General features: G+C 35.2%; 1 protein-coding gene across 1 annotated transcript in view; it reads right to left on the bottom strand.

Moving 5' to 3' along the window:
* Positions 1-13,283, bottom strand: part of ulk4 (unc-51 like kinase 4) — a gene marked incomplete at its 5' end in the record, with an annotated part of 224,362 nt that extends 211,079 nt beyond the window's left edge. The window contains 14 exons of the mRNA XM_081389791.1: positions 1,302-1,495; positions 3,006-3,066; positions 3,209-3,316; positions 4,829-4,889; positions 5,444-5,513; positions 6,155-6,243; positions 8,325-8,429; positions 10,715-10,790; positions 10,889-10,972; positions 11,603-11,704; positions 11,852-12,008; positions 12,684-12,823; positions 12,945-13,044; positions 13,146-13,283. Of these exons, the coding sequence (XP_081245917.1) occupies positions 1,302-1,495; positions 3,006-3,066; positions 3,209-3,316; positions 4,829-4,889; positions 5,444-5,513; positions 6,155-6,243; positions 8,325-8,429; positions 10,715-10,790; positions 10,889-10,972; positions 11,603-11,704; positions 11,852-12,008; positions 12,684-12,823; positions 12,945-13,044; positions 13,146-13,283 (1,485 nt within the window). The remainder of the gene's footprint in view (positions 1-1,301; positions 1,496-3,005; positions 3,067-3,208; positions 3,317-4,828; positions 4,890-5,443; positions 5,514-6,154; positions 6,244-8,324; positions 8,430-10,714; positions 10,791-10,888; positions 10,973-11,602; positions 11,705-11,851; positions 12,009-12,683; positions 12,824-12,944; positions 13,045-13,145) is intronic.
* Between the last annotated feature and the right edge of the window lie 1,077 nt (positions 13,284-14,360).

Consider the following 14,360-nt stretch of genomic DNA (forward strand, 5'->3'; position numbering starts at 1 on the left):
GGTAAGAACAGGGTTAGTACCTAGTTATTACCCAGTCAATACTACAATAAGTACGCAGTCTGTACATGTGGAACAGGACTGTAAAAAATAAAACGTTTCCTGTAAGTTTATAATATACTTTCATTTTTTTCTGCCATTGACATCAGAGCTCAGGACAATCCCTAATGAAGAGTTGTGTGAGTGCTTATGTACCATCAGCCAATCAGTGCTGTCATTGCATGATTTTCAGTGGCTCCAAAGTGACTGGTCACATGGCATGGTGATTGGCTCTAAAAAAAAACTGTATCCGGAGTGCTCAAGTAATTTCTGTTAGATGAATGGAAACGCTAATGGTGGTGAGACACCTAGTGGCCAGAGGAGAAATATACAGGTGCACAGGCTACTGTGACAACAAATTATATTTAAAAATGACCAAAATGATCAAATCCAAAATAGAAATGTTGCTTATCTGATTTACATTGGCTTAAAGTTTCAGTATAAATATGGAATGAACCCTTAGGTACCACTGAAATCTAATACATTAAGAATCTATGAAGTTCCTCTCCTTTCATCAATGTAAGCTGTAATCAAAGGAAGAGGAAGCTCATTTTCAGACGACAGCAGACACCCATTCCTCAGCTGACACACTATTGTTCAACTTCCCTCATTAGATGATCTACACTTCCAACCGCTCAATAATATCACAAAAGAAAAGTGTGATTTGCACCACATGGAATGGTTACCGATTAAAAGGTTTATTACTAAGTCCTATTCAATTTATTAAAAAAAAAAAAATCATTTTTATTTATGAATCTAATTTAAAATGAAAAAATGATGAGGGTATATAAAACATTTCTTTAGTTTCAGAGAGAGCAGCTGTTGAGTGTGTGGTTTTAAAGGTTAGTTCCAGTAGCAAAGGAAGTAGGGGCCTTCTATACACTAGGGATGTGCCGATTTTCCCACAATTTAATAAACTTATGACAACACTATATTACCAATTACACCATGTATTTTAGGAAAAGATGTGTCAATGACGCTCAGAATCAGTAGTGCTTATTTATATCTTTAAAGTTAGATATTTCCTTTCCTTGGAACAAATCGGATGCTTAATGTTGATTCATTATTACTCTTAAAAAAAAAACTTTGTGTACTTTGAAATTTGAGTACTCAGCTGCTCATTGTCCAAAAAAAAACCCTTTAGGGTGATACAAGATCAGGGTGATATGGGACACCTGATCACCCTGTCAGGGTTTAATTTGTGATAATGACCTTGTGACTGTAGATTATCCCTTTCAACAGCATGTGTTTCAGATGCGTCTTACCAGCTGGGAGTGTATAAGGTGTGTGGACATCTCTCTGTGGTTACAGACAGAGCAGAGATAACACAGTAGGTTGAGTTTAGTGCGTGGTGCTGTGGTGTTGGCTGATCCGGCCCGGTCCACTGACTCCAGAACAGCACACACCTGCTGTACGAACTGAGACCGGTCCTCTGAGTTCAGACAGGACAACCGTTCAGCTGAGAGAGAGAGATGGAGAGAGAACCTATACTATATATTATTCCACAAACCAGGGTTATTAAATACTAAGGGTGCTTTCACACTAGCACTTTTGGTGAGCAACCAGGGTTCAACTGACGTCAGAGGTCAGTTCATTTGGATGATGTAAACGCTGTTTTCCGAACTTGGGTGCGCAACCGCAAACCATACCAGAGTTCGCTTAAAAAGGGTTGTCTGGGGTACAGTTCATGTGAACTCCAGTACGGTTTGCTGCTGATATCTGATACAAAATCGGGGAAGGGAACCACTCCTAATGATGTTTGATTTGATAAAAATGTGTGTTTCACTCACTTTCCTGATGAGCGTGACTGCGTACTGCAAACAGAGAGCTGTATCTCTCATATCTGCTTGCCTTCAGCGTTCTTTAGACCGTTCGCGGCAGATAGACAAGCGCAGTTAGATACTGAAGCTTCGGAAACAAAGCCAATGGTTCAAAAACAAAAATATAAAAGTGAGGCAAGCAATCCTATGCATTTTGCCGCCTTCTCCTGCGTCATTGTTACCAAGCAACAGGGTAAACAGCGGACTGCTTTGATGATGCAAACGCACCGCAGTTCGGACCCAAATAATACAAACCGAACACAGTCTAATGGGGGCAGGGGGAGCAATCGAACCAAGTCTGAAAGCACCCTAAAACTAAAACCATAGAAAAAACACACATATATACATATATATATATATATATATATATATATATATATATGTTTTAACATTTTATATCAGCTAGTTACTAAGGAAACATTTCTAATTATAATTTAGTTTTATTTGATTAAAATTAATAAAAATGATATAGCCATGTAAAAAAAAGCTAATTACTAAAAATGTCAAATTAAAATGAAAACATAAAATAAAAAACTATCATCTAACTGATTAAAGTTATCTACTACTTGAGAATAAACTCTCTATATACTTAAATACATTCTCTCAACTCTGATTAATGTACACACACACACCTTTGATATTTGCACAGTGTGGACTTTTTGACAAAGTCCACAGAAAGGTATCTTCAAGCAATATTACAACCAAAAATTAATGCACCCTTTTCACATTTCCAGGGTTTTTAGAAGTGGAGCTCGTCACAGAGGTGAACAGAAACTACAACAATTATAATTTGCATTCCCATTTGGCCTCATTGCAAAAGAAAACATCCATGATACCAAAGGTACAGTATGACTTTGCAAATGAGGAAAAAAGTATTGAAAACATTTAACAAACCTAAATGTAAGTCTTCTTATTGATAATGCTTCTTGTGAACTGTTGAGCATTATGACTGGATTATAGAATCAGCGAGCTGAACTTGAAAACTAGATTCAAAGTATGATTCATTAAATAATTATGTTAACTTAAACCAACTAATTCATAAAAAAAAAAAAAAATCTATGGAATGTGTAACAGAGGCTTGGAATGACATTGAGGAAAGGTTTTCATCTTAGATTGTAAAAAAAAAACCCACTAGATCTTCCTGTTTACCTGAGTGTGCTGGTACACAAAGCGTTTTGGGGTCAAAACGAACTGGAGCAGTCTTTAAAATCTAAAAATAGAGCAAAATTAGAAACTAACACCAGTGTTGGTTAGACATAATATATTCATATTCACATTAGAATAGGGACACACAGTTTAGAAAACAGGTCCCTCAGACATGGTCTATTTTGTTGGACTGAAGGTCTCTTTACCTTTGGGTTATCCATGATGGGAGTAACTGCAAGGTCATTATCCGTGTATAAAAGTGATTTAATACAAATGTTCAAGTCACTCTGCTCCTCCACCATAACACTGGATTCCTACAGAACACATGTAACACACTCCTTTCCTTAACACGGTTTAAATAGCACTATAAAAAAAAAGAATAGTTTACACTAGTGTTATAACTTCTGTTAAACTGTAAAATTATATTCCTGCACCACTGCGATCAATAATCCAGAGCAAGGTTATTCAATCGTATCTTTGTTGTCGTGTTCTTTCCGACAACAAAGCACTACATTTAGCACTACACAGTACATCACTACATTTATGAACAACAACAGAGCTGATATCTTTAGTATATTGTTGTTATATATATTATTATTATTATACTATATTTTTGTATGTTATTTTAAGTACATTATGATAAATACTTTGCTTGTTTCATATACAGTTTGTGCAACATTTTAGCCATAAATAAATTATAAATGTTAGCTAGATTATTAATTGCATGTCTAGCGATGTACGTTTATGATGACATGTAATTCAATAATGGTTTGTATTTTAAAAACATATATCGCGCCCCATAGTGTAGTGAGTTGGCTCATGTAATTTATGTTTCGCACTTTAGAACTTCTGTTAAGGGAACATAGTAAGCATCAATGTTCCCACTGTGGTCACTGGACTATTTTAACGATGTCTTCACTAACTTTTCTGGGCTGGCAGAATGAAATTACATAGAAGCCTATGAAGGAGTGAGACAGCTCTCAGATTTCATCCAAAAATATCTTAATTTGTGTTCCGAAGATGAACGAAAGTCTTACAGGGTTGGAACAACATGAGGGCGAGTAATTACTGACAGAATTTTCATTTTTGGGTGAACTAAACCTTTAAAATGGCTGACTCTCTAATCGTCCTGACTACTGAACTATGGAGCTGATTGAGACACCCAATATATGCGTCTCATTTTGAAGGCTGTGCCCTATGGATGTCCCATTTCAGGAAAGACACCATTATAAATTTGACCGTTTTTTGTCTTACTTTTGAATTTAATGGTTACTTCTCTGAAATGAGGCAGCCTCAATGATGTATGCAGCCTCCAGAAGTCACAGCTTTGAAATGAGACAGCAAATGTGCTAGTTGCAAATGGTAAATGTTAAATATATCCAGTAGATGGTGCTGTGGTATAACAAAACATTTTCTATGCAAGCCTGAGGTTAACTGTTGAACAAGTATAAGGAAAAAAACTAAAAGCTCAGCTTTCCACTGTGATGTTTTGTTGAGCGTTTTTAGTATGGACTGTGGGACGTGTCCAGAGGACACAAAAACATTTCACAAAAATAAGTTTGCCAATATTTAAATAAGTGCTTGGACACATTCTGGATGTCAAACGCTAGTGGAACCTGTGACTACACACTGCTAGAACACTTGTAGAAACCTGAGGGGATCTGACTCCATACATCCATTATAAATTACAGTGGGACTACTTTGTTAAAAGCCATTGCAAATCTGGTGGTTAGTTCTGGGAAAAGCTAGCATAATTTTCTGAAGATGCCACTTGCTTTGATACTGTGTTTTGGAGGGCAACTATGTGGTTATGCTTGTGAACTCACTTGAATTCCAGGCCGATTGTCTTCCATCTCTCTAGAGCTTGTTCTGGGAGTTGGTCTGGAGCTGTTTGATCAGATACAAAACAACTGAAACATACAGGATTATCCTGATACTAGCATTGAACACCCCTCATGACATACCACATTATCAAAAGTGCACACAATGTCTCATGAGCTTTCATGCAAATGTTTGAAATTAGTTTTGTAGATAAATGTATATTATGCTTACATATATATTTCTTTACAAAACTAAAAGTTTCATTTTATTTACATTTTTAATGGAGTTAGACCAGATGCAGAGAAGGAAAAGCGGCCAACAATTGTCCAGCATACATGTATTTATTTAAAAAAAAGAAACAAATGTTTTTTTTTTTTTTTTAAATAATGAAATACATTTTTATTTGCCCACTGCAAATAAAACACTTTTTATTTATTTTATATTTTTGGTAGCTGCACGTTAAAAGTAAGAGACTAAAATATTCTGATTTTAATATATTTTAATGTTTACAAACAGGTCCAAAAACACAGAAGTATTCAAATCTACATGTTAAAGAGTTTATGAATGCTTGTGAGTTCAGAGAGACATAAATGAAGATACAGGAGCGTGATTTGAGGTACCTGAGGAGGAAAATGGCCTCTTTGGAATCGATGTCCAGCGCAGACTTTGGTCTAAACTCAATCACATTATCTATGATACAAAAACATCACAAACAAAAGGTCGGACAAAAAATAATGATGAAAACAATGTCTTCCTAAAATAAAAATAAATAACTAATCCTTGTAAGGATCTAGAAATCTAGAAAAACTAATTAAAACCCAAGGAAATCATATGTATGGCAGGCTATCCAACAGCTGTACCACTGTAAAAGATATCGTTAGCCTCATAGCACAATTGCCTAAGTCATTTTTTGTTTCTTCTGGTTTTCCAAAGACATTGAAATATGACTTAGGCAATTATGCTATGAGGCTAGAAGTTTTTTTTTTTTCTTTTTTTTTTACAGCTCTACTGTTTCAAACAAAGCCCATTTTGGCAGATTAAGTTTTACCAATGTACAGTACAGCAAAAAAAAAAAAAGTGTTTCAATTAATTCACGTTTACATAAGTTCACTCTTCAGTCTCTGTAATATGCAATGGAGGTATAAGCCAGCAGTAATCTAATCCTGAAGTGAACAGATGTGTGTGTGATTCAATACTGAACATAAATATCACACATGTGTACGTGCTTGGTGACCACACATGCACTGACAGAGCATAGGCATAAAATCCACAGAACCTATGCAGGCACACAGAGAGTGACAGGACGTGCTGACTCATGTCCGCTGCATTACCTAATGTGAAGGACTTGCTGAGGTTTGGGCTGGCTGGGTCAGCAGATACTGTCTGTGACTCCTCTGCTGTCAAAGGGGCCAAATGCAGGCTGAAACACACACAACCAATTAATTAGAGAAGACAATAGACAAATGTAAAAATGGATGGGTCATACTTTACCACCAAAAATAAATAAATACATATTAGTTTACATGCGGTAGCAAATTGAGGACACAGTTCCAATAACTTGAAGAGACCTTTCCACTGACTCTGAAAAACATGGAGAACGATGCACAGGGTCCCTGATCACCTGAACATGCCATAGTCCTGCTGCAAGTGATGTGAACAGAGCAATAAACTGCAATGTCCGTAATGTACAGTAGGAAGGACCGCTGATCATCCTTGCAGTGCCACACCATGTGAAACAAAATGTCCCCCCAAGACGTGTTTGAGAACTTGCAAGTGGTGAAAGAGGGAAGTAACATCCCACAGCAAGAACTGGAAATTCTGCTGCGGTCCATGCGGACGAGATGTACTGTAGTTAACACAGCTGGTGCCACACCAGATACTGACTGATGCTTTTGATATTGACCGGAGGGGTATAATTCTAAAAAATATTATGTAAGAAAAAAAGACTACTCACTGTCCTTAATACAGTAATGAAAGCCATCCTGCCCTGAGACAACAGTTTGAATTTTGTTTTAATAAAAAAAAAACTAAATGCAACTAAATATACACTACCAAGATGTATATTTTCAAAAGGTAATTTGATTTATTTGGCCGTCACTAGTAAAAATATCACTGGTGTGTGTATACATCAAAAGATTTGGGCTTGCAAGATTTTTTTGAAATAATTTGCTTATGACCCTGCATTTATTTGATTAAAAATACATGAAAAACAATAACAAATTTTGAATACTACTGAAATTTAAAATGATTTAAATTTGTAAAAAAATGTCATAAAAATTGTAATTACCATGATGGCAAAACTGAAGTGTCACATGATCCTTCAGAAATAATTATTACATCCTAATTTGGTGCTCAAGTAACATTTCTTATTACATATGTGGACTTGTGGTTGAATCACAATGGTCTTTGTTTTGGCCCACTCAAAGCAGCTGACACCAGATCACGATCACAATCACAGCCCGAAGTCAGCATCACTCCACACTTCCAGACTTCATCAGATCTGTTTAACCTGGTTATACCTATAAGCTATAACCTGCTTATAATGCTTCAACCAATCTGCTTTGTCTTAAAACATCTACCTGCACAAATGAGGTCTTCATTTCCTGACCATATTTAAACTTGGCCAATAACTTCTGATTCTTCATAGTTAATAGCAACAAAATGGCATAAAAATATGTGCATAACTGTTCTGGACTCATAAAACAAATGACTTAGGAACAAATGAAACAGATGTGGTGTGTTTTCAGAGCAAGAAGCGCCAATACTTCTGAAAAAAGCTTTTTATAAAACCTGCATTTGTTGTGTTAGAATGGGACAAAGGCTTATTGTGTAAGGCATTGTGTTGAACACACAGGCAGTGTATGAAGTGTGCCATAGGGCTGTTTGCCCACTCACTGCATCAATACTAGACTGAGAGCTTCTGTGCACAAGATGATCTATAGAGCCATATTCAAACGCCAGACTCTTTAAAGTCAGCATAAAATGGAAGTTGTGATTGTCTTTTTTTCCCTATTGTGACTTAAATCCTATTGAAAGGGCTTCTCGAATAAGAAAAAATTTAGGATGGGACTTGATTTTGTCCATCGGGGATTGAATGGATCGTTGTTGTTTGCTATTGGTCTATCTCACGTGAGTGACAGGTTGCCCCGCCCTCACGCCAGTAAACACCTTATCAGAAAATAGAAGAGATGTTGTTGCATGAGGGAAGGGAATTATTTCGATTAAAGTTTACAAGGGCACATGATTTTTTTTTTAAATATTGATGTGCACGGATAAATCATTGATAGTAAATAGTGCGATATTCGATAAAAAAAAGAATCGTCAATTTTGATTTCATGTGACTTTAAGGGCTTTTGGCTAGGGTCACAAGTACAGTAAAATGGGTGTCAGTAATCATGGTTTATTGTAAAAAAAACATAACTGCTTGATTGGCTTAATAAAGAACGTAATACTTAACAGAACAATGTCAAGAGCACCACTTGGCACTACTGTCAAATATACCTGGATATCAGCGAGACGTCACCCTGCCCTTTTCCCATAGTGATGTGTGCCTCTGAAAACACTTCCCTCCAGAACGGTTGAGCTACTAAAAGGTCCCAGCTTAACCTACAGATGACAGTAATTTAGGAAATTCACAGATGAGCACTGAAGCTACAAAGTTGATGACAGGTTCAATGGTGTGGAAAGAGTGAATGCTTTTATTCCTGGTCATATCACTCATGGTACTCTAAGCAAATGTCCAAGACAATGAATTGCATTATTTATTTGAAATTAAGGCGAGACACGGCAGGCAAAAACAGTTTTGAGATTTTGGGCTAGTTTACTCCTTCAATATGTGTTCTTTTCAAGCTGCTATAAAGAAAACGTTGAAAATATACATTAAAATGTTTATTATATTACTATTTGTTTACTTGCGGCAGTAAGTTTCTCCCGAATTTACCAAGTTGTTAGCATTCCAACGCGACACGCCGAGCTCCATCTGTTTACTAAAGTCTGTCATGGCCGGTATCGTTGTAACGGTATCGAGTCTCCTGCACAACACTATGTAACCCAAATATGGCCATGTCCTTTCTATCAGTAACCAATCGTGAATGTCCAAAGGGGGATTTAAAGCTAATGACAGGTTTTTGTCTGCAACTTTGTGCATGATATGCCAATGTTAATTAATTGAGTTACTGCAGTTGTAGGTCTTATATGCCTACCATGTTATTAAATAATCAGTTTTCATGAGCTTGAAATATTATATATTATTATTACTAAGGGACTTTTTTTCCAATAGAAATGTATTAAATTCCCCTATTTAAATCTTTAAATGTCGTTTTCTCAAAATGAGTTTTTTGTCATACTCCAGTACAAACATCTCAGCCTATGTAGCACCTACAGTACAGGCCAAAAGTTTGGAAGCATTACTATTTTTAATGTTTTTGAAAGAAGTTTCTTCTGCTCATCAAGCCTGCATTTATTTGATCAAAAATACAGAAAAAAAATGTAATATTGTGATATTTTATTACAATTTAAAATAATTGGTTTTCAATTTATTTAAATTATCATTTATTTCTGTGATGCAAAGCTGAATTTTCAGGATCATTACTCCAGTCTATCACATGATCCTTTAGAAATCATTCTAATATGATGATTCATTATCAAAGTTGGAAACAGTTCTGCTGCTTAATTTTTTTCATAACTTGTGATACTTTGATGAATAAAAAGCAAAAAAAAAAAAAAAGGGAAGCAATTTTTTTAAAAAATAGAAATCTTTTGTAACAACAATATGCACTACTGGTCAGTAATTTGGGGTCAGTATTTTTTATTTTTTTTTTTGAAATAAATCAATAGCCTACTTTTATTCAGCAAGGATGTGTTAAATTGATAAAAAGTGATAGTAAAGAAGATTTATATTATTAGAAAATATTTTTTTTTTATTTTGAATAAATGCAGTTCTTTTTAACAGCAGGCAGCAGAACTGTTTCCAACACTCATAATACATCTGAATATTAGAATGATTTCTAAAGGATCATGTGATAGACTGGATGTCACATGTGACACTGAAGACTGGAGTAATGATCCTGAAAATTCAGCTTTGCATCACAGAAATAAATGATAATTTAAAGTATAATAAATTGAAAACCAATTATTTTAAATTGTAATAATATATCACAATATTTTTTTCTGTATTTTTGATCAAACAGGCTAAATGCACGCTTGATGAGCAGAAGAAACTGCTTTCAAAAACATTAAAAATAGTAATGTTTCCAAACTTTTAGCCTGTACTGTATGTACACCACACTTTCCTGTTATACACTTAGTATGAACAGTTTACACTAGAGATATTTTCAGAGGGATTTGTTAATAAATCATTCCTGGCCTGTTTTATGTGACATTTTAATAAAAAATAAATATGGCGAAAATTGATTTTTTTAAGGCTATGGACAGTATATTTTGATTTCCTAGGTAATGAAAGCATATATCCTGAAAAACCTCTGAATTATTTTATGTTCATCTTGTGTGTAAACCAAAAAATAAATAAAAAATGCACCTGGCTTTATCTTATGTTCAGATCTATCAACCGAAAATATATGCAAAACAGCACATATTTAATGAGATAATGCCTATTTTGCATAATTGTACATACAAATTTCAAAAACTTGTAATACAATTTTTTTTATATACTTGTGTAAGTAATCAACTGAGGAACTTTCATGGTGATATCTATTATTTAAAACTGTTACTCGATTCACCTGTAGTGTCTCGCCTTAAAGAACTGAAAGAACGATTCGGTGTCTATCATTGTATCCATCTCATATTCATAAGTATTTAGTAATGTGATTAATAATAAAAAATAATCATAACTAGTAACATTTCTCCAAGAAGAGATAAAATAAATACTGTACCTTTTCACTGGGTCTTTCTGAAGTAAACCCATGACTAGCCTCTCAAACTCTACACTGGGCTGTGAGAAAGCAGGTTCTTAAAAAGAAAATAGATGTCATTACATGTGTCATAAAATGAACACTTAAAAAAAAAAACATTATAAAGTACAATATGTTAAAGGTGAGGTGTCAAACCTTTTTGTCTTAGGGGTGGAGGATCTTCATTTAAAATTAGATCAACTAGACCGGTCATACTCTCAGAGACAAAGGCAGGTTTTCCTAGGAAACAAAGAGAAAATGAGACAGAGAACACTTTACTTGAAGCCTTTGTGTATAATGTATTACAGTTGTTCAAAATGTACATTGTAATGCATTATATATTTTCATAAATACTTGTAACCAAAGTTAAAATGCATTATAATATTTGCAGATTACGTTACATCTTAAATGTGTTGTTTGTCATGTGTAACAATGAACAGATCTGTAATTTAAAGCATTAGAACTGATTTATTTGTGCTGTTGTTTGAAATTTGTTTATTGTTCTTATTTTATTACTGTCTTTTTACTTGATTTTAAAGAAAAATTTAGCATTGGAGAAAAGTAGATTTTTGTTGGTCTATGCTGTCAATTATAGTTCTTTGAAAGAAAATCAAAATGGGCAAAAATCGGTATTGGCCGGACACACTTCGGAAAACAGAATCGGCCAAGAAAATTGCAATCAGTGCATCTCTACAATGCCACAAAATTGTAAGGTGCATTACATAATAGGCATAATCAATGTATTGAAAATACTTTTAAAATGCATTATACTGTATATAAAAGCTTTAAGTAAAGCGTTACTAAAAACTACATAGCAAAATAATGTCTAGGCAAATTCATAGGCTAAGATAAAATGATAAAATGTGTAACCTGTGAACATTTCATAAAGTATGCAGCCTAACGCCCACAGGTCACTGCAGACACTGGAGTCTGCTCCTCTCAACACCTCTGGAGCGCAGTACACAGGAGAGCCTGCCAGAGCAACATCGTAGAATAAATCATACAAGTGAACAGTGAAGATAAGTCAAGTCAAGTCATCTTCATTTATATAGCGCTTCATTTATAAGATAAGACAGACAAGTACTGTATATGAACAGTGAAAGGAGTCCTGCTGCTGACCTTTAATTCTGTTCTTGATGTTTTGTGGAGAGATACAGTCTCCAGCTCCTGTCTCCTCTGCCATCACAAGAGAGAAAAACTCCTCCAGACTTTCTCCTTCAGCTTTGGACAGGCAGAAATTGGAGTACTTTAGAGTTCCTGGTCCATCCAACAAAATCTACATGAACACATGGTGACATATTAGATAAGGTAAAAAAAAAAGAAAGGTTTAGTGTTTGTTTAAATGAGTAGTTATTTTATCTATTTATTTGGCACCTTTTAACTTTCATATTGCTTGTAGGAAAAACTAAATAAAACATCATGATCACATGTGGTGCATACTAAAGGGGATAAAGAAATCATAAAACAGCAGAAAAGGATCATTTGAGCTTGTCTATGTTCTCTGATACATTTTTAAATGTGAATAAAAGCCTAAATTCAGTCTGTTCATCATATAAAGTGACCAAGTCTCTTCAGAAAATTTGGACTAAACCGCTCAATTCATATGGATTAGTTTTATGATCTTTTTATGAAGCATCAAAGTTGTAGTTGCGTAGCTGTCTATGGAGGAACAGAAAGCTCTCAGATTTCATCAAAAAGATCTTCATTTGTGTTCCGAAGATGAACGAAAGTCTTACAGGTTTGGAACTAAATGAGGGTGAGTAATTAAATGACAGAATTTTTTTTTTATTTTTGGGTGAACTATCCCTTTAAGTTTCACCACCACCAGTAAAAACCTAGAAGCAGCCCACTGTAAAACTCTGTTTAGGGTGTAATATGACACTTCACATACACTAGCTCAGGATGGACATACATTACAAAGGCTTGCCTAACAGGTGTGTGATGCTTATACCTTCGCAGGTGTGAGATCCGAGACAACAATGCCAGAGTCGTGGATGTATTTAAGACCTTTTATCAGGTCAATGGAAAACTCTCGCACTACATCCTCAGACAAGCACTCATCTTGAGCGATCAGTGCTGCCAGTGAGCCACCTAGAAGAAGAAACAACTTACAGTCAAACAAATTAATCAAAGCATTAGATTTCAAAACCTTGAAAAGCAAGAAATGGGATTAGAGCAGACTTAGTACACTGGTAAAAGTTTAGGATCTCACCTGTGCACATCTCCACCACCAGCCACAGATGGTTGCTGGTCTCATACCATTCATAGAAAGATACCACATTTTCATGCTTAATGTCATGGGCAAGTCTCACCTGTGGAGATGATGTGACATTTATCAAACACACAATGTGCAAACTCACTGTTTAAAACAAATAGCTGAAGAAATATACGTTAATAAAATACGTTTGCATACATGGTTTGTTAATTCAGGTCTCTTGGATTTGTCACTGCAGATGATGGCCACGAAATGTATGCTGCCTTTCCTTCTGCCCTTATAAACAACTGATCTGCTACCTCTCCCAATCTCTTCATACAAAATAAAGTTCTCCATCTACGCAGCGATAAAAAGCATGAACATTAAAGCCAGAACAACCGTCTTAACCAGCCAGTGTTTAGATGCATAATAAGCACATAAACACACCTGCAGAGACTCACGTGAGATTGCGAGCTCGAGCTCACTCGCAGTTCACAGTACTAAACACAAACACAACTTCCTGACCAAAAAGGCACTACATAAATTCAACAGTACACACACGGACCGATTAACACCATATTTAAAACATGTCCCGGTTCTCCTTGTAATATTTTAACAATTTATTGGGGTTAAATACGGGTGTAGCTTTCTTTTGTACAAGTTTTTCTTACGCGCGGGTCGGCAACTGACAAACGAACACAAAATTAGAAGCGAAACTAACTCGCACGAGGGTGAGTCTTCTCAGTCACAAGACCAACGCGTTTAAAATAGCAATTTAAATTATAATTATATTATATAATTGCATTATAAAACGATATAAATTGAAAAGGTATGTAAAAAAAAAAATCGCATGCCTTTTTACTATCTGTTTTCAACTTTCTAATATTCCTACACCCCTACTACTGGAAGATCCCTAGTTGCTAGGATACAGAAGAGGACGCACTTTTGCGTTTAGGAAACAGATTCCACTGAGCATGCGCATCCACAGCACCAGCCATTGGTTGAATACACCAGAATCCGGTTACATTTCACCTTCTTCTTCTTCTCTATTTTTTTTTAAATATTCAAATGTGTCCAATGTTTATTATATTATGTAACCATATACATTAATATTCGCTTTGTATTTTGAATTAGGTTATTGAGGAACTTGAAGTAGCCTGTGTATGTACAACAGTCTATTCCTAACTGTTACTGAAAGTTTGGTTTTATTTCTTTGCATTTTATTTTATGTTGTATATTGCAGTTAGTATTAAGTAACATTACTGACACTTTTATGTGTCTCTCTGTGTGTGTGCAAAACAATCAAAGCAGACTACTTTTACACTGAAATTTAACGTGCACTGCTTGATTATAAAAAGAAGGAATAAAAACAGTCAAACATGCTGTCTTTAACATGTAGTTGTGAAAGAGTTGCAAAAGCTCGGAGGATGGGGA

Source organism: Scardinius erythrophthalmus, assembly GCF_964197995.2.
Source record: "Scardinius erythrophthalmus genome assembly, chromosome: 16".
Lineage (NCBI taxonomy): Eukaryota > Metazoa > Chordata > Actinopteri > Cypriniformes > Leuciscidae > Scardinius > Scardinius erythrophthalmus.